General features: G+C 40.7%; 1 protein-coding gene across 1 annotated transcript in view; it reads left to right on the top strand.

Moving 5' to 3' along the window:
- Positions 1-20,711, top strand: part of TALDO1 (transaldolase 1) — a 100,356-nt gene that overhangs the window by 21,156 nt on the left and 58,489 nt on the right. The window contains exon 2 of the mRNA XM_053720219.1: positions 2,111-2,234. Coding sequence (XP_053576194.1) covers positions 2,111-2,234 — 124 coding nt within the window. The remainder of the gene's footprint in view (positions 1-2,110; positions 2,235-20,711) is intronic.

The following is a 20,711-nucleotide window of genomic DNA, read 5'->3' as shown; positions in this document are numbered from 1 at the left end:
TTGGTCTTCGCTTCATACTTTTTCCAAATTTTACAAATTTGACACTTTGGCTTCTTCGGAGGCTATTTTTGGGAGAAAGGTTCTTCAGGCAGTGGTTCCTTCTGTATAATGAGCCTGCCTATCCCTCCCGTCATCCGTGTACTTTTGCTTTGGTATTGGTATCCCAGAAGTAATGATGACCCGTGGACTGATCACACATAACAGAAGAAAACATAATTTATGCTTACCTGATAAATTCCTTTCTTCTGTTGTGTGATCAGTCCACGGCCCGCCCTGTTTTAAGGCAGGTAAATATCTTTTAAATTATACTCCAGTCACCACTTCACCCTTGGTTACTCCTTTCTCGTTGATTCTTGGTCGAATGACTGGGACTGACGTAGAGGGGAGGAGCTATGTGCGGCTCTGCTGGGTGAATCCTCTTGCATTTCCTGTTGGGGAGGAGTTATATCCCAGAAGTAATGATGACCCGTGGACTGATCACACAACAGAAGAAAGGAATTTATCAGGTAAGCATAAATTATGTTTTTTCGAGTGCATCATTTCATGAGGCCTTAATGTGACACAAGTTGTGCATGCTTGTGTGTAGTACTGAAAAGTAGAAAGCAGATACTTCCTGTACTTTGGAAATCTCTTCATTGTTTGACTGACTGGATTCACTTTATTTCTGCATAGTCACTGTGAATAAGCCGAGCTTGCACTGGCCTGTCTGTCTTCATACACACCTATCTTAGGCTATTGTGCTGCTGGGTAAAAACAAATAGGCACTCACCACTATTCAGCATTAGGAATCATTTAAATTGATCTGACCCATAGTTATCAGTTCACACTCACACTGCTGAAAGGCTTGTTAGCTGCCAAATACTTCATGAATGCAGATTGTTTGCTTTTTCCCTCCTCTGTTCTATAATTTAAATATACGGTTTTATTAGGTCTAGGGCAGTAGAGACCTACATTACAAGCTGTAATGTTTGTCAGACTGAGACAATGTTGTGAAATTGCAGAATGAATCTTTACACTTGCTTGCTGTTCTGGGAAATAAATGGAACACAGAGCTAAGATAGGAAGACAGCTGTTCTATATAATAGACTAAACAAAGAAATGTTCTCACAATTTGCAAGTAATACAAAAGGTCTTATGGAAAATCCTAACTTTATTATTTTGTATTCTGATCGCGTTTTTCTCACTATGACAGTATCTTTCCACAGATAAAGGCTCACCTATAATTGTATGACTAAAGGTGCAGTGTAAGGTTGCTGCAGAATAATATTCACTGGAATGGCTCAAGTCTTTTGCAGAACTTTAAAGGGACACTGAACCAAAAAATAGCTTAGATGCTATCTTTTTCAAATAAAGAAAGCAAGAGAACGAAGAAAAATTAATAGGTGTAAATTAGAAAGTTGCTTAAAATTGCATGCTCTATCTGAATCACAAAAGAAAAAAATTGGGTCCAGTGTCCCTTTAATTTCAAAAACATTTACAGAACCTTAGACACATTGTATGTATGGCTTAACAAATTCATAATGTTTTGTGAAACTGACTCTTTACTATAGTAAAGGGACATGAAACAGAATTAAAAGAAATAAACCTAAAAAAACATTCCAATTCTGTTATCAAACTCCTCTTTCTCTTTGTTGAAGAGCATACCTAGGTAGGTAGAGTGCACTTGTCTGAAGTATTACTTAGGAGCAAACACTGCTGCTACATAGTGATCTTACAAATGATTAACATTGCTAAAAGTATTTTTTCAAAACTGCATCATATGGTGCTTAATGCACATGCATGCTCCTGAGCCTACTTACATGCTTTTCAACTAAGGATGTCAAAGTATAAAGTAAATTTGATAATAGAAATACATTTTAAAATTAAAAAAAATTAAAAATGTCCCACGCTCCTTAGATATCAAAAAGGAAACTCTGTAACCTACAAATGCTGCAAATTAAATTGGCTGGTTTAGACTATTTGTAGCACCACTATGTAAACCTAGGTTACAGACTTTGCTTTTTAGGGCATGTGGGACAAAGATAAACTTTTATACAAAAGCAAGATGTTCCTCTAAAGAAAGTTTGCAGAGTTGTACCCCAGTATGACTGTTTTTTGTCTGTATTTATAGCCATTGCAGAATACAAGCCCCAGGATGCTACTACAAACCCATCGTTGATACTTGCAGCAGCTCAGATGCCGGACTACCAGCAACTGGTGGAGGATGCTATTCAGTATGGAAAGAAGCTTGGAGGGCAAGTAAATTAGTCTAAGCATTTTATGTTTAAAGGGAGACTGAGCCCAAATATTTTCTTTTATGATTCAGATAGAGCATGCAATTTTAATCAACTTTCCTATTCCTCCTATTATCAATTTTTCTTTGTTCTCTTGCTATCTTTAATTAAAAAGCAGGAATGTGAGGCATTGGATCCGGCCCATTTTTAATTAAGAACCTGGGTTATGCTTGCTTATTGGTGGGTAAATGTAATCCTCCAAAAAGCAAGCGCTATCCATGGTGCTGAACCTAAAATGGGCTGGCACCTAAGATTTACATTCCTGCTTTTAAAATAAAGAGAGCAAGAGAATGAAGAAAAATTGATAATAGGAGTAAATTAGAAAGTTGCTTAAAATTGTATGCTCTCTCAATCATGAAAGAAAAAAATTGGGTTTAGTGTCCCTTTAACAAAATCTTTCATATAATGTCCATTTAATAATTGCCAGTTATGTATAATTTAAAAATCTTTGCAGAACACTTCCATTATTTTGCCTGGTTTACCTGTAAAGTGAGGGTAAATCCTAGTGTTTCTGAAACGCAAGGATTTACCATTGGAACAAATAAAGGGGACTTTCATTCATGAAGTATAAAATACTTCATGCAGAAAGCTCCTTTATTTGTTCCAAGCAATCGCTGCACTGAGCTGCTAAGGCAGCCCACCGGCAGAACGCTGTTTGGCTGGGAGGTAATGTTTCCACCTCTTAGCCAATAGCCGTGCGGGAAATCAGTCTTTAAGTATTTTATACTTTATGAATGAAAGTCCCCTTTATTTGTTCCAATGGTAAATCCTAGCGTTTCACAAACACTAGGATTTACCATCACTTTAAATCTAAAAATTGTTCACAATTTTAGTGTTCCATAGAATGCATAACCCTGACATTCTACATGCTGAACAGTGGTTGGTTGATATGTACAGACTAGTTTGTTGTTCTCTAATTGGCCACAGTATAGGAACTAAGAAATATTCAAGAGGCTTTTCAAGGGGTGTGGCCTGGGCCTGCAAAACGATACATTTTAAGGGACAGTAATGTCAAAATTAAATTCATGATTCAGAGCATGAAATTATTTAACAACGTTCCAATTTACTTCTATATCTTATCTTTTCTTCGTATCCTTTATTGAAAAGCTTACCTTTTGTAGACTCAGGAGCAACAATGCACTTCTGGGAGCTAGCTGCTGATTGGTGGCTACACACCTCTAGTCATTGGTTTCCCCCAATGTGTTTAGCTAGCTCCCAGTTGTGCATTACTGCTCATCAAACAAAGAATCAAGAAATTTTGATAGAGCATAATTGTAAACAACTTTCAAATTTACTTCTATCTGAATCATGAAAGAGAATTTTTGCATTTTTGCTGCATAAATTAAATGGATCGGAAAGTAAAAATTAAACTTCTTGGTTTAGATAGAGCATGTAATTTGAAAACACTTTTAAATTAACTTCTATTTTCAAATGTGCGTTATTCTCTTGGTATCCCTTGTTTAAAAAATACGCACATATCCTACACTAGTGAGAGCTAGCTGCTGATTGGTGCCTGCACACATTTGTCTCGTGATTGGCGATCTACATTTGCTCAGCTAGATCTCATTAGTGCAATGCTGTTCCTTCAGCAAAAGATAGCAAGAGAATGAAGCAAATTTGATAAGAGGTAACTGGAAATTTGTTTAAAATTTAGTTTCATGATTTGGATAGAACATAGTTTTAGTGTTTCCTCTCCCTTTTAAATGGATTTGGTACTTAAAGGGATACTAACCCCAATTATTTTTCATGATTCAGATAGAGCATGCAATTTTAGGCAACTTTCTAATTTACTCATATTATACATTTTTCTTTGTTCTCTTGCTATCTTGATTTGAAAAAGCAATAATGAAAGGTTAGGAGCCGGCCCATTGTTAGTTCAGCACCTTGGTAGCGCTTGCTGATTGGTTTGCTACATTTAGCCACAAATCAGCAAGTGCTACCCAGGTGCTGAACAAAAAATGGTCCGGCTCTAAAGCTTACAGTACTGCTTTTTTCAAATCAAGATAGCATGAGAACAAAGAAAAATTGATAATAGGAGTGAATTGGAAAGGCCTTAAAATCTCATGCTCTATCTGAATCATGAAAGAAAAAAATATTGGGTTTAGTGTCCCTTTAAAATGATAAAAAATATATAATTTATGCTTAGCTGATAAATTCATTTCTCCTGTAGTGTAGTCAGTCCACGGGTCATCCATTACTTATGGGATTATAACTCCTCCCTAAAAGGAAGTGCAAGAGGATCACCCAAGCAGAGCTGCTATATAGCTCCTCCCCTCTACGTCATATCCAGTCATTCGACCGAAACCATACGAGAAAGGAGAAACTATAGGGTGCAGTGGTGACTGGAGTTTAATTAAAATTTAGACCTGCCGTAAAAAACAGGGCGGGCCGTGGACTGACTACACTACAGGATAAATTAATTTATCAGGTAAGCATAAATTATATTTTCTCCTGTTAAGTGTAGTCAGTCCACGGGTCATCCATTACTTATGGGATACCAATACCAAAGCTAAAAGTACACGGATGACGGGAGGGACAGGCAGGATCTTTACACGGAAGGAACCACTGCCTGTAGAACCTTTCTCCCAAAAACAGCCTCTGAAGAAGCAAAAGTGTCAAATTTTGAAAAAGTGTGAAGTGAAGACCAAGTTTCAGCCTTGCAAATCTGTTCAACAGAGGCCTCATTCTTAAAGGCCCAAGTGGAAGCCACAGCTCTAGTAGAATGAGCTGTAATCCTTTCAGGAGGCTGCTGTTCAGCAGTCTCATAGGCTAAACGTATTATGCTACGAAGCCAAAAAGAGAGAGAGGTAGCCGAAGCTTTTTGACCTCTCCTCTGTCCAGAATAAACGACAAACAGGGAAGAAGTTTGACGAAAATCTTTAGTTGCCTGCAAATGAAATTTCAGGGCACGGACGACGTCCAGATTGTGCAAAAGTCGTTCCTTCTTTGAAGAAGGGTTAGGGCACAATGATGGAACCACAATCTCTTGATTGATATTCTTGTTAGTGACTACCTTAGGTAAGAACCCAGGTTTAGTACGCAGAACTACCTTGTCTGAATGAAAAATCAGATAAGGAGAATCACAATGTAAGGCCGATAACTCAGACTCTTCGAGCCGAGGAAATAGCCTTTAAGAACAGAACTTTCCAAGATAACAGCTTGATATCGATGGAATGAAGGGGTTCAAACGGAACACCTTGCAGAACGTTAAGAACTAAGTTTAAGCTCCACGGCGGAGCAACAGTCTTAAACACAGGCTTAATCCTAGCCAAAGCCTGAACGTCTGGAACTTCTGCTAGACGTTTGTGTAAAAGGATAGACAGAGCTGAAATCTGTCCCTTTAACGAACTAGCAGATAAACCCTTTTCTAAACCTTCTTGTAGAAAAGACAATATCCTAGGGATCCTAACCTTACTCCATGAGTAACTCTTGGATTCGCACCAATATAAGTATTTACGCCATATTTTATGGTAAATTTTCCTGGTAACAGGTTTCCTAGCCTGTATTAAGGTATCAATCACTGACTCCGAGAATCCACGCTTTGATAGAATCAAGCGTTCAATCTCCATGCAGTCAGCCTCAGAGAAATTAGATTTGGACGTTTGAAAGGACCCTGAATCAGAAGGTTCTGTCTCAGAGGCAGAGACCATGGTGGACAGGACGACATGTCCACTAGATCTGCATACCAGGTCCTGCGTGGCCACGCAGGCGCTATTAGAATCACCGATGCTCTCTCCTGTTTGATCCTGGCAATCAATCGAGGAAGCATCGGGAAAGGTGGAAACACATAAGCCATGTTGAAGACCCAAGGTGCTGTCAGAGCATCTATCAGCACCGCTCCCGGGTCCCTGGACCTGGATCCGTAACAAGGAAGCTTGGCGTTCTGGCGAGACGCCATGAGATCCAGATCTGGTTTGCCCCAGTGATGAAGCAGTTGGGCAAACACCTCCGGATGAAGTTTCCACTCCCCCGGAAAAAAGGTCTGGCGATTTAGAAAATCCGCCTCCCAGTTCTCCACGCCTGGGATGTGGATCGCTGACAGGTGGCAAGAGTGAGACTCTGCCCAGCGAATTATCTTTGAGACTTCCATCATCGCTAGGGAACTCCTTGTTCCTCCTTGATGGTTGATGTAAGCCACAGTCGTGATGTTGTCCGACTGAAACCTGATGAACCTCAGAGTTGCTAACTGAGGCCAAGCCAGAAGAGCATTGAAAATTGCTCTTAATTCCAGAATGTTTATTGGAAGGAGTCTCTCCTCCTGAGTCCATGATCCCTGAGCCTTCAGGGAATTCCAGACTGCGCCCCAACCTAGAAGGCTGGCGTCTGTTACAATCGTCCAATCTGGCCTGCGGAAGGGCATCCCCTTGGACAGATGTGGCCGAGAAAGCCACCATAGAAGAGGATCTCTGGTCTCTTGATCCAGATTTAGCAGAGGGGACAAATCTGAGTAATCCCCATTCCACTGACTTAGCATGCACAATTGCAGCGGTCTGAGATGCAGGCGCGCAAATGGTACTATGTCCATTGCCGCTACCATTAAGCCGATTACCTCCATGCACTGAGCCACTGACGGGTGTTGAATGGAATGAAGGACACGGCAAGCATTTAGAAGTTTTGATAACCTGTCCTCCGTCAGGTAAATTTTAATTTCTACAGAATCTATAAGAGTCCCTAGAAAGGGAACTCTTGTGAGTGGCAATAGAGAACTCTTTTCTACGTTCACCTTCCACCCATGCGACCTTAGAAATGCCAGAACCAACTCTGTATGAGACTTGGCAGTTTGGAAACTTGACGCTTGTATCAGAATGTCGTCTAGGTACGGAGCTACCGATATGCCTCGCGGTCTTAGTACCGCCAGAAGAGAGCCCAGAACCTTTGTAAAGATTCTTGGAGCCGTAGCTAACCCGAAGGGAAGAGCTACAAACTGGTAATGCCTGTTGAGGAAGGCAAATCTTAGATACCGGTAATGATCCTTGTGAATCGGTATGTGAAGGTAGGCATCCTTTAAATCCACTGTGGTCATGTACTGACCCTCTTGGATCATGGGTAAGATGGTTCGAATAGTTTCCATTTTGAACGATGGAACTCTTAGGAATTTGTTTAGGATCTTTAAGTCCAAGATTGGTCTGAAGGTTCCCTCTTTTTTGGGAACCACAAACAGATTTGAATAGAATCCTTGCCCGTGTTCCGACCGCGGAACTGGGTGGATCACTCCCATTAGTAAGCGGTCTTGTACACAGCGTAGAAACGCCTCTTTCTTTATCTGGTTTCATGATAACCTTGAAAGATGAAATCTCCCTTTAGGAGGAGAAGCTTTGAAGTCCAGAAGATATCCCTGAGATATGATCTCCAACGCCCAGGGATCCTGGACATCTCTTGCCCAAGCCTGGGCGAAGAGAGAAAGTCTGCCCCCCACTAGATCAGTTTCCGGATCGGGGGCCCTCACTTCATGCTGTCTTAGGGGCAGCAGCAGGTTTTCTGGCCTGCTTGCCCTTGTTCCAGGACTGGTTAGGTTTCCAGCCCTGTCTGTAGCGAGCAACAGTTCCTTCCTGTCTTGGAGCGGAGGAAGTTGATGCTGCTCCTGCCTTGAAGTTATGAAAGGCACGAAAATTAGACTGTTTAGCCTTTGGTTTGGCCCTGTCTTGAGGCAGGGCATGGCCCTTACCTCCAGTAATGTCAGCGATAATTTCTTTCAAGCCGGGCCCGAATAATGTCTGCCCTTTGAAAGGAATATTAAGCAATTTAGATTTAGAAGTCACATCAGCTGACCAGGATTTAAGCCACAGCGCTCTACGCGTTTGAATGGCGAATCCGGAGTTCTTAGCCGTAAGTTTGGTTAAGTGTACTACGGCATCAGAAATAAATGAATTAGCTAGCTTAAGGGTTTTAAGCTTGTTCATAATCTCATCCAATGGAGCTGTGCTAAGGGTCTCTTCCAGAGACTCAAACCAGAATGCCGCAGCAGTGACAGGCGCGATGCATGCAAGGGGTTGTAATATAAAACCTTGCTGAACAAACATTTTAAGGTAACCCTCTAACTTTTTATCCATTGGATCTGAAAAAGCACAGCTATCCTCCACCGGGATAGTGGTGCGCTTAGCCAGAGTAGAAACTGCTCCTTCCACCTTAGGGACCGTCTGCCATAGGTCCCGTGTGGTGGCGTCTATTGGAAACATTTTTCTAAATATAGGAGGGGGTGAAAAGGGCACACCGGGTCTATCCCACTCCTTGTTAACAATTTCTGTAAGCCTTTTAGGTATAGGAAAAACGTCAGTACACGCCGGTACTGCAAAATATTTATCCAGCCTACATACTTTCTCTGGAATTGCAACCGTGTTACAATCATTCAGAGCCGCTAATACCTCCCCTAGTAATACACGGAGGTTCTCAAGCTTAAATTTAAAATTTGAAATGTCTGAATCCAGTTTACTTGGATCAGATCAGTCACCCACAGAATGAAGCTCTCCGTCCTCATGTTCTGCAAATTGTGACGCAGTATCAGACATGGCTCTATTATTATCAGCGCACTCTGTTCTTACCCCAGAGTGATCGTGTTTACCTCTTAATTCTGGTAATTTAGATAGTACTTCAGTCATAACATTAGCCATGTCTTGCAAAGTGATTTGTATGGGCCGCCCTGATGTACTTGGCGCCACAATATCACGCACCTCATGAGCGGGAGGCGAAGGTACTGACACGTGAGGAGAGTTAGTCGGCATAACTTCCCCCTCGTTGTCTGGTGATATTTTTTTTTTTAACAAAGTTTGACTTTTATTCAAAGTAACATCTATACATTGAGTACACAAATTTCTATTGGGCTCCACATTGGCCTTTAAACATAGTGAACAAACAGATTCATTTGTGTCAGACATGTTTAAACAGACTAGCAATAACACTAGCAAGCTTGGAAAAAACTTTTAAATAAATTTACAAGCTATATAAAAAACGCTACTGCGCTTTTAAGAAAACATAAAAATGTGACACAGTTGAATTAACAATGAACGAAATATGTTAAAACAACCAAATTTTAACAGAAAATGTATAAAGTTAGCAGAGGATTGCACCCACCAGCAAAAGGATGATTAACCCCTTAATACCCAAAACGGATAAAAGTTGAAATAATAAACGTTATCACAGTCAAACACACTGTCACAGGTCTGCTGTGACTGATTACCTCCCTCAAAACTAGTTTTGGAGACCCCTGGGCTCTGTAGAGACGTCCTGGATCATGGAGGAAGAAATAGGAAGACTGTGACTAAATTTTTACTGCGCAATAAAGCGCTAAAATAGGCCCCTCCCACTCATATTACAACAGTGGGGAAGCTCAGTAAACTGTCTTTATGCAGAAAAAAACGACAGCCATGTGGTAAAAATCATGCCCATAAAGTTTTATCACCAAGTACCTCAGAAAAAACGATTAACATGCCAGTAAACGTTTTAAAAATTGAAAATTATGAAGTGTTATTAATAAGCCTGCTGCTAGTCGCTTTCACTGCAGTGCAGGCTCAAATATTACTTTAATATTGACAGTATTTTCTTAGTGAAATTCTATTCCCCAGAAATACCTCAGAGTATACATACATATCAGCCTGATACCAGTCGCTACTACTGCATTTAAGGCTGCACTTACATTACATCGGTATTAGCAGTATTTTCTCAGTCAATTCTATTCCTTAGAAAATAATTTACTGCACATACCTCCTTGCAGGTGGGCCCTGCATGCTATCCCCTGTTCTGAAGTTACCTCACTCCTCAGAATGGCCGAGAACAGCAAGTGGATCTTAGTTACGACCGCTAAGATCATAGACAAACTCGGGTAGATTCTTCTTCTAATGCTGCCTGAGAACAAACACACTCCGGTGCCGTTTAAAATAACAAACTTTTGATTGAAGAAATAAAAACTAAGTTTAACACACCACAGTCCTCTCACACGTCCTATCTTTAGTTAGGTGCAAGAGAATGACTGGATATGACGTAGAGGGGAGGAGCTATATAGCAGCTCTGCTTGGGTGATCCTCTTGCACTTCCTGTTAGGGAGGAGTTATAATCCCATAAGTAATGGATGACCCGTGGACTGACTACACTTAACAGGAGAAAAAGTTTTCCTTTACATTTTTGTATAAATTTAAATACTCTCAATTATAAAATGCAAACCTCTAGGTAAAAAACACCCACATAATCCATAAAAATTGATTACCTTGATACAGTAAAGACTGGCAAGCTTTTTAATAATACAATGGAAAACACACTAATAGATATTCTGTATTGGGGATGGTAACGTGTACAAATAGGTGACCATAGTAATCCTATGAGCATTCTATGCTTCCCAGTATACAACAGTACCTGAAATGAATACACTGATACATAATGATGAAGAGGTTTATAAAGTGCCAACATATTCCGCTGTCCATGGGTACAATTGATAGAAGTAAAATAATATAATACTTTAGAGACAAGGCATTTTATAAATACAGGAGGAATTTAGGGTTATCTTCCTGTGGGAATTTACAATCTAGGAGGGTGATGGAGGTAAGGACTGCTAGGGCTGTGACTATTTTTAATTAAAACAGAGTTGGATGAGGGCAATTATTAGGTAAGCGGAATTTGATACTGAGTTGGGTTGTAGGCTTCCTTGAACAAAATGTCTTTAGAGTGCGTTTAAAAGAAGGAAGGTGGTTAAAGAAACGTCTGACAGCGTGAGGAAGTGCGTAATAGTTGGCTAGTGCTACATGAGAAGTCCTGCAGTCTATCATGGGAAGAGGTGATGATAGAAGATGCAAGAAGCAGGTCATTGTTGGATCTTAGGGGGTAGGCTGGAGTATATTTGTTGATTAGTGAGGACAGGTAGTGGGCACGGCATTGTAAGGGCTTTAATAGGTCAGGGTGAGAATTTTTATTTTTGGTTTAGCTGTGAATGGGGAGCCAGTGAATGTGCAGAGGTGCGCTAGGAAAGGTGGATTAGCCTGGCAGAGGCATTTAGAAAGTATTGAAGGGGGAACAGGCTGGGAGAGAGGAAGGCCAGTGAGTAGGTTATTACAATAGTCAAGTAGGGAAATAACAAGAGTGGAATAGGTGCTTAGTGGTGTCAGCACTCAAACTGACAATATAAAAAAAAAAAAAAAAAAAAAATTACCTAGGTGGTTGCAACAGGATGAAGAGAGCGATTGGATGTGAGGTATGAAAATCCTGAATGCTCAATCTAAATTATTCAATCCCCTATATTGCTTAATGTTTCAATGTTATTTAAGACATATAAAAATTCCTTGCCTGTGAAAACTTAGAGGCTAAAATGTGCATTCACTGATTTTAAACAATTCCTGGAACATAGGAAAATGATTGACTAATGTATACTACTTGATATATTAACACAGGTATATATTTTAGCAATAATCCAATCGTGCTGTTTTTAGAAATAAAGCTGCACGTTTGTCCAATAAGATAGTATCAACATGAAGCATGTACGTTGGTTACTTTTTGCCAGACGCACGGTTTACATGAAAGCATCCATGATAAAAAGTTATTTCGTACTCCAAATTTAATTAGAATTAAATGTACTGCAGATGAAATCCAAAGTAGCTTACCTCAAACATTAGGTGAGATGAGACTGGATGCAACACATAATTAAACTGTTTATCGACTGATATACACTACATTAGCGGATTCTTTTTTCAAAGTTGTTGAAACACTAAGCTATATAGCAGATTGAACTTTGTAGTTTTAGCATTCCAGGATTACCTAGATCCTCCTATTCTGCCATGCGATGAAGATGCATTAGTTTTGGCTGATGCAAACAACCTCTGAAGTGTTCCCGTTAAAATGTACATTAGTAACATGCGACTATCAAGCTGATTACAATACATTTTGTAGTTTGTAGTGTTTTTTTTTTTGTTATCTAAATGCTTGCACTTTATATTTGAAGCTTTGCCTTAAACTTTATTATAAATGAAACAATTGGTGATGAGTGCTAAAATAAATCTTTGTTACGGGGCTTACTCTTGCCAGATTACTTTCTGCTTTAATCTAAATAAGGTCTATTGTCTAGATGTTTTTTACATGTTTGAAATAGTTTTCTCCCAGTTTAGGATTTTTTTTTTTTTTAAATTACACATGTAAAACTATGCTAAACAAAATCCTACAGCAACACTGTATAAATCTAGTGTCGTAAAGTTAAAAATAAAACACTTTTAAAGGGAGTCTACTCCAAAATTGTAATTGTTTAAAAATATAGATAATCCTTTTATTACTCTTTCCCCAGTTTTGTATAACCAACAATTATATAAATATACTTTTTACCTCCTGATTACTTTGTATCTAAGCCTCTGCAGACTACCCCCTTAGCTCAGGGCTGTTTGACTTGAATTTTCTCATTTGTAACTCGACAGAAGTGAGCACAGAATTATCTATATGGCACACATAAAGCAGGGGCTTAAAAACAGGCGTAGATTGAGTTAATTTTATATTAATGTAACAATATTGGTTATGCAAAGGTGGGGAATGGGTAGTATAGGCGTTATCTATCTTTTTAAACAATAACATTTTTGGAGTAGTCTGTCCCTTTTTAATGAATGATGGCACTTATAAAGAATAAAAATGTATGTGTAATGCAACTTAACAGCCCTGCTTGTACAATGCATTTGGTGCAAATGTTTTTGAAAAGTAGATGGTTTATTTTTTTATTGAAAAGATACAATTTTAATAAGATAAAATATTAATTCTGAAAGGTCAAAGATTGTTTAATCCCTTTGTATCGGTACAATAGTGTTCACATTAGTAAAAATGAAATCATGTGATTCTTGATGCGATCACGTGATTTCAAGGCTGGGATTGGATCATGGGGGGGACTGCCTATGCTGCCACACACATTCCTAGGCCGATCCTTTCCTTCGTCAAAGGGGGAATCTGCAGGATGTCATATACTGTATGGTAGGAGAGCATGGAACGTCCAAACAGTGTTAAAGTCCAGCACTGTTAGACCGGTGTGAAGGGGTTAAAGGTTATTACCAATGGATTTGAACGGCTGTGACATGACTGGAGCCTTTTAGGTGCATGCTAATTGATTAAATCCATAATCTTTCATGCATTCTTTTCATAACCATGGTAGTTAAAAAAAAAAAAAAAAATAAAAAAAAAAATATTGCAGCAGTCAGTCAACTGCTTCATTTTTGTGATTTTAAATTTATTATATTCTTAAACCAGAACAATTATACAGAAATCAAAAGTATGAGAGGAAAAATGGTACTTATCAGCCTTTAAAATTAGACTTAAATGAACAGTACACACCAGAATTTTTGTTGTTAAAGATAGATAATCCCTTTATTACCCATTCCCCAGTTTTGCATAACTAACACGGTTATATTAATACACTTCTTACCTCTTTGACTAACTATCTAAGCATCTTCTGACTGCCCCTAATCACATGAATTTTAGTTATCTATTGACTTGCATTTTAGCCAATTAGTGCAGTGTCTGCCACTAGCCACAGGCAGGGTCACAATGTTATCTATATGGTTTACATGAACTAGCTCTTCCCTGTTGTGAAAAACAAATAAAAGAGGCGGCCTTCAAGGGCTTAGAAATTTATCATATGAGCCTTCCTAGGTTTGCTTTCAACTAGAATACCAAGAGAACAAAGCAAAATTGTTAATAAAAGTAAATTGGAAAGTAGTTTAAAATTACATGCCCTTTTTGAAAAATTAGTTGGGTTTTTTTTTGGACTTGACTGTCCCTTTAACACTTCTGGTCTGAATGGAAATATAAATGACCTCATACAGTAAGTCTTTATGTATTTGAATTATAAACATTAACAGTTGTCACAAGAATTCAATTACTGCAGCATTTTCTGCAAAAGCTTGGGAAACTATTGTAAACAGTGACGCCTAATGGTTCAAATTAAGATACAAAGAATCCTACATGTGATGAGATGGTGTTAGATTTGATGTACCGCAAAGCAGAAAGTACTAGGGGTGAGGTCGCCCCAAAAGTTTAAGAAACTGGTAAGCAAAGCGGAAGACCAATTTTAAAACAAATTTGTGAAATTAACTGAATTTTCCCAAATTCCAATTGTTCAATTTTTTTTTTTTCAGTAAAGTCCAAGCTTGACAATTCCATGGCTCAATGTTGCCTTGGTCTCCTTAAAATTGGGTCTGGGGCCTAGCAATGTTTGCCCCAATACTGTTCTTTTTATTCATCTTAGTTGAAATACATTTTTATTGCAGTACACACAAGTTACAGATTATTCTGTTCATTAGCACTAGATACACCCCTCCAGCCCCAATGTCACTGAAAGCTCAAATCCAGCAATTGCATCTCATCTTTCGGGGGGGAAACACAAGGCTCAGTGAGCTCTCCAATTTAACATATGCTGCTACTTTAGGTAGTCCAAAAGTTCTGCACCTCTTTGTGTCTGAATATACAACAGAAGACAACATAGGAGGAAGATGGGAAGGAGAAAAATATCAGAACCCCCCCACCTCCTCCTTTCCTTTACTATTTTATATTTCTAAAAACAATAGTGAATAATCGAACCATATTATTCATAACAAAAACAAATAACTGAATTCAACTTGCCTTTCTCATCATTTTTGCCACCAGATCGGGGAGAGGAGTCCCAGCCATTTTTTTCTTTTTTAATCAATACTGTTAGTTTCTCTTACTTTGGTGTATCCGGTCCACGGCTTCATCCTTACTTGTGGGATATTCTCAATCCCTACAGGAAGTGGCAAAGTGTCCATATAGCTCCGCCCTCCCAGTCATTCTCTTTGCTGCTCTAACAAGTAGCATCTCCACGGGAGGGTAAAGAGTTTGTGGTGTTAGATTTGTAGTTTTTATTTCTTCAATCAAAAGTTTATTTTAAAATAGTGCCGGTTTGTACTATTTACTCTGAGGCAGAAAAAGATGAAGATTTCTGCTGAGAGGAATATGATTTTAGCACCCGTAACTAAAATCCATTGCTGTTCCTACGCAGGACTGTTTAGTACCGGAGAACTTCAGTTGGGGGGAACAGTTTGCAGACTTAACTGCTTCAGGTATGATCAGTCATTTTTTCTAACAAGACCTAGTAATGCTAGAAGACTGACAGGAATCCCCATGTGGGAAGGTAAGCCATTTTCTGAGACTCAGTATAGAAGGATGGCTTAGGTTAAGGGCTTAAATACTGGTTGACACTGTTTTGGGCTAAATCGTTTGCTTATTAGCATGATTTTATATGGAATCTAGTGTTTTTAAACTTATTAAACACTTTCTGGGGTTTTTATTTCGCCTGGCATATTGTTAAACACCTAACCTATCTCAGAAGGCCCCATCACTCCGGAATGAAGAGGGAGGGGGCCTCATTTTCGCGCCTCAGTTGCGCAGTTGTTTTACTAGGCAGTTCATGCAGCTTCACGTGTAGTGTCCGGAGACTTCAGGGAGGACTTCATAGAGGCTTATTTTCATCTTCAAATAATCCCTAAGGAAGGTAAAAGCCACAGTAGAGACTAGTGTTTACAACCGATTGCCTGCTTCTTTTAGCTCCGGTTTGGGCAATAAGGGGTTAATTGATTTGAAAATTTGTGTGCAATCATTTCAAAGCATTAGGATAATGTGGTGAAAATTTCATTAAGATCAGATGTTTTTTTTAATGTTTTGGTAAAGTGTGTGCTTTTATTATTTAAAGACACTAACGTTTTTTCAAAAAGTGTTTTTTATTGCATTGTAGTGCTGTCTGTCTGTCAAACATGCCTGAGCCTTCAGATAGACATTGTTCTTTGTGTTTAAAAGCCATGGCGGTACCCCCATTGCATTTATGTTTAAAGTGTGCTATAGCGTCTAAACATTTTAAGGACCATGCAGTGACACTTAAAAATGTAGCCCTAGATGATTCTTTAGCAGAAGGTATTGAGGTTAGTACTCTTTCCTCTCCTCTTGTGTCGACACAAGTTAAGCCCGTGCAAGCGATGCCCAGTACCTCTAGCGCATCGATCCCTGTTACCTTACAACAATTAGCAGCAGTAATGGATAATTCTCTTGCAGCATTTTTATCCAAACTGCCAGCATTTCCAAGGAAGCGCGATAGCTCAGTTTTAAATACAGAAAATGAGCAATCAGAAGCGCTGGATAATTTATATGTAGTGCCCTCACAACAATCTGACTTGGCGGTGAGGGATGGCCTGTCTGAGGGAGAAATTTCTGACATAGGAAAAGTTTCTCAGCAGGCAGAGCCAGATACCATAGCGTTTAAATTTAAGCTAGAACACCTCCGCGTCCTGCTTAAGGAGGTCTTGGCTACGCTGGATCATTGTGACCCCTTGGTGGTCCCAGAAAAATTGTGTAAAATGGACAAATTCTTAGAGGTCCTGGTACACACTGAGGCGTTTCCGATCCCTAAGAGGGTGGCGGATATTGTGACTAGGGAGTGGGAGAGACCAGGTGTACCCTTCGTTCCCCCTCCTATATTTAAGAAAATGTTCCCCATAATTGACCCTAGACGGGGACGCGTGGCAGACGGTCCCTAAGGTAGAGGAGGCAGTTTCAACACTAGCCAAGCGCACGACTATACCAATAGAAGACAGTTGCGCTTTCAAAGATCCTATGGATAAAAAATTAGAAGGTTTACTTAAGAGAATATTTGTTCAACAAGGTTTCCTTCTTCAACCAATTTCTTGCATTATTCCTGTAACCACTGCAGCGGCTTTTTGGTTTGAGGAACTAGAAAACTCGCTCCAGAAGGAGACTTCTTATGACGAAGTCGTGGATAGAATTCACGCCCTGAAGCTGGCTAATTCTTTAATCACAGATGCCGCTTTACAATTAGCTAAATTAGCGGCGAAAAATTCTGGTTTTGCCATCGTGGCGCGCAGAGCGCTTTGGCTAAAATCATGGTCGGCTGACGTGTCGTCCAAAACAAAATTGCTTAATATTCCTTTCAAGGGTAAGAAGTGAGGAAAGAGCAACGGAGTCTCTATGGAAGTGCGCAGATGATCACAGCGTGTGGAATGATGGCGGATTCAACAGAAACAACAAACGGACCAGGCAGCTCTCTTAGAAGTGTAGGAAGGACATCGGGAACCTGTGGAAGACAGATAGAAGAGGCGCCTCATGGGACAAGTATCGTCTGGAGCAACAGATAAGCAGACAGGCAGATCCCCCCCAGAGTATTACTCACAAGAGAGGCGGTACAAACGTGTACCCAAACAGGCAGGACGGAACCAAAAGTCGAAACATGGAAACCTTTGCAGGGCTGGAAGCGTTACCCTCTTGCTTAGTGGCTGTAGAGGTTGAAGCAGGTCCGTTCCTGAAATTGCAAAAGGAACGAAAATTGGCCTTGTTTTTAGCTTTGAAGGGTCTATCTTGTGGAAGGGCATGGCCCTTTCCCCCAGTGATATCTGAAATAATTTCTTTCAACTCTGTAAAAAAAAAAGTAAATCACAAGCATGTCTCACTTAGTTTTAGGAATATTATACTATGTGTGATATGCTTGTGATTTACTTTTTAACTGGTAGATTAACTATTGTTATCCTGAATGTAACAAATGTATTTTTAATTTGTCAGCATGTCATTATTCTGTTTTTAGTCCATCCATAGCTCTGGCTCCTTGGACACCTCCCATTATGAGTAACAACGTATCACAATGCTTGTCTACTATGGAGGTGTGTTAGTAGCTGGAGCTCTGTGATTGGCTCAGGTGTGTATCAAATAGAGCAGGTAAACCCGTGTATTAGTATCAGCCTGATGAAACGACTATATGTTGAGAAACGCGTTGCTGGACGCATGTTTTTATCTGTATATACTCAATAAATATATCCTTGAGTATTACACACCTGCCTGACTTCTATTTCAATTGCCGCTGGCGCAATTTTGTTCTGTTCCTGACGATCTCCTTGGAGGTCCGTATTGCAGAGATTCAATCGATCCCATTGGCTCCCCCGTTGGGTCCACTCTGACGCTGCCTGCCGAGTGACGTCTGTTTCCAGCGTATTGAGCTCACGCTTGTCTGACGGGCGACTTTTGGTTCCGTCCTGCCTGTTTGGGTACACGTTTGTACCGCCTCTCTTGTGAGTAATATTCTGTGGGGGGATCTGCCTGTCTTATCTGTTGCTCCAGACGATACTTGTCCCATGAGGCGCCTCTTCTATCTGTCTTCCACAGGTTCCTGATGTTCTTTCAAGGGTAAGACCCTATTTGGGCCAGAGTTGAAAGAAATTATTTCAGATATCACTGGGGGAAAGGGCCATACCCTTCCACAAGATAGACCCTTCAAAGCTAAAAACAAGGCCAATTTTCATTCCTTTAGCAATTTCAGGAATGGACCTGCTTCAACCTCTACAGCCACTAAGCAAGAGGGTAACGCTTCCAGCCCTGCAAAGGTTTCCATGTTGGCTTGGGCTGGGAACAAGGGTTAACAGGCCAAGAAGCCTGCTTCTGCTACCAAGACAGCATGAAAGGGTAGCCCCCGATCCGGGACCGGATCTAGTATGGGGCAGACTTTCTCTCTTTGCTCAGGCTTGAGCAAGGGATGTTCCAGATCCCTGGGCACTAGAAATTGTTGCTCAGGGGTACCTTTTTAGAATTCAAGGACTCTCCTCCAAGGGGAAGGTTCCACATTTCTCGCTTGTCTTTAGACCAGACAAAGAGACAGGCGTTCTTACGCTGCGTAGATCTTCTTAAGATGGGAGTGATACACTCAGTTCCAACCGCAGAACAAGGACTTGGTTTTTACTCAAACCTGTTTGTAGTTCCCAAAAAGGAAGGAACTTTCAGGCCAATCCTGGATTTAAAAATCCTAAACAAATTCCTCAGAGTTCCATCATTCAAGATGGAAACCATTCGGACAATTTTACCGATGATCCAGGAAGGTCAATATGACTACCGTGGATTTAAAGGATGCGTACCTGCATATTCCTATTCACAAGGATCACCATCAGTTCCTAAGGTTTGCTTTTCTGGACAAGCATTACCAGTTCGTGGCTCTTCCCTTCGGGTTGGCCACTGCTCCCAGAATTTTCACAAAGGTGCTAGGGTCCCTTCTAGCGGTACTAAGACCGCGGGGCATTGCAGTAGCACCTTACCTAGACGATATCTTAATACAAGCATCTTTTCACAGAGCAAAGGCTCATACGGACATTGTTCTGGCCTTTCTAAGGTCTCACAGGTGGAAGGTGAACGTAGAAAAAAGTTCTCTGACCCCGTTCACAAGGGTTCCTTTCCTGGGAACAATAATAGACTCGGTAGAAATGAAAATCTTTCTGACGGAGGTCAGGAAGTCAAAAATTTCAAATACTTGTCGAGTTCTTCATGCCATTCCTCAGCCTTTTGTGGCTCAGTGCATGGAGGTAATCGGTCTAATGGTTGCGGCAATGGATGTATTCCCTTTTGCCCGAATTAATTTAAGACCACTGCAACTGTGCATGCTCAAACAGTGGAATGGGGATTATGCAGATTTGTCTCCCCAGATACAAATGGACCAGAAAACCAGAGACTCGCTCCTCTGGTGGTTGTCTCAGGATCACATGTCTCAGGGAATGAGTTTCCGCAGACCGGAGTGGATCATTGTCACGACAGACGCCAGTCTCTTAGGCTGGGGCGCGGTCTGGGACTCCCTGAAAGCTCAGGGTCTATGGTCTTGGGAAGAATCTCTTCTCCCGATAAACATTTTGGAACTGAGAGCGATATTCAATGCGCTCCAGGCCTGGCCTCAGCTAGCGGAGGCCAAATTCATCAGATTTCAGTCGGACAACATCACGACTGTAGCGTACATCAATCATCATGGAGGAACAAAGAGTTCCCTGGAGATGAGGGAGGTATCCAAGATCATCAAATGGGCGGAGGATCACTCCTGCCATCTATCTGCAATTCACATCCCAGGTGTAGACAACTGGGAGGCGGATTATCTGAGTTGTCGGACTTTCCATCTGGGGGAGTGGGAACTCCACCCGGAGGTTTTTGCTCAACTAACCCAACTATGGGGCATTCCAGAACTGGATCTGATGGCGTCCCGCCAGAACTCCAAAGTTCCCAGTTACGGGTCCAGGGATCCCAAGGCGACATTGATAGATGCTTTAGTGGCGCCTTGCTCATTCAATCTGGCTTATGTCTTTCCACCGTTTCCTCTTCTCCCTCGGCTAGTAGCCAGAATCAAACAGGAGAAGGCTTCGGTAATTCTGATAGCTCCTGCAAGGCCACGCAGGACTTGGTATGCAGACCTGGTGGATATGTCATCGGCTCCACCATGGAAGCTACATTTGAGGCAGGACCTTCTAATCCAAGGTCCATTCAAGCATCCAAACCTAGTTTCTCTGCAACTGACTGCTTGGAGATTGAACGCTTAATTCTAGATAAGCGTAGGTTCTCTGAATCAGTTATACATACTCTGATCCAGGCTAGAAAGCCTGTTACAAGGAAGATTTACCATAAGATATGGTGGAAATATCTTTGTTGGTGCGAATCCAAGGGTTACTCGTG

The sequence above is a fragment of the Bombina bombina genome, chromosome 7, assembly GCF_027579735.1.
Source record: "Bombina bombina isolate aBomBom1 chromosome 7, aBomBom1.pri, whole genome shotgun sequence".
Taxonomy (NCBI): Eukaryota; Metazoa; Chordata; class Amphibia; order Anura; family Bombinatoridae; genus Bombina; species Bombina bombina.
The sequence above is the reverse complement of the archived record's forward strand: the minus strand, read 5'-3'. Positions and strand labels throughout refer to the sequence as shown.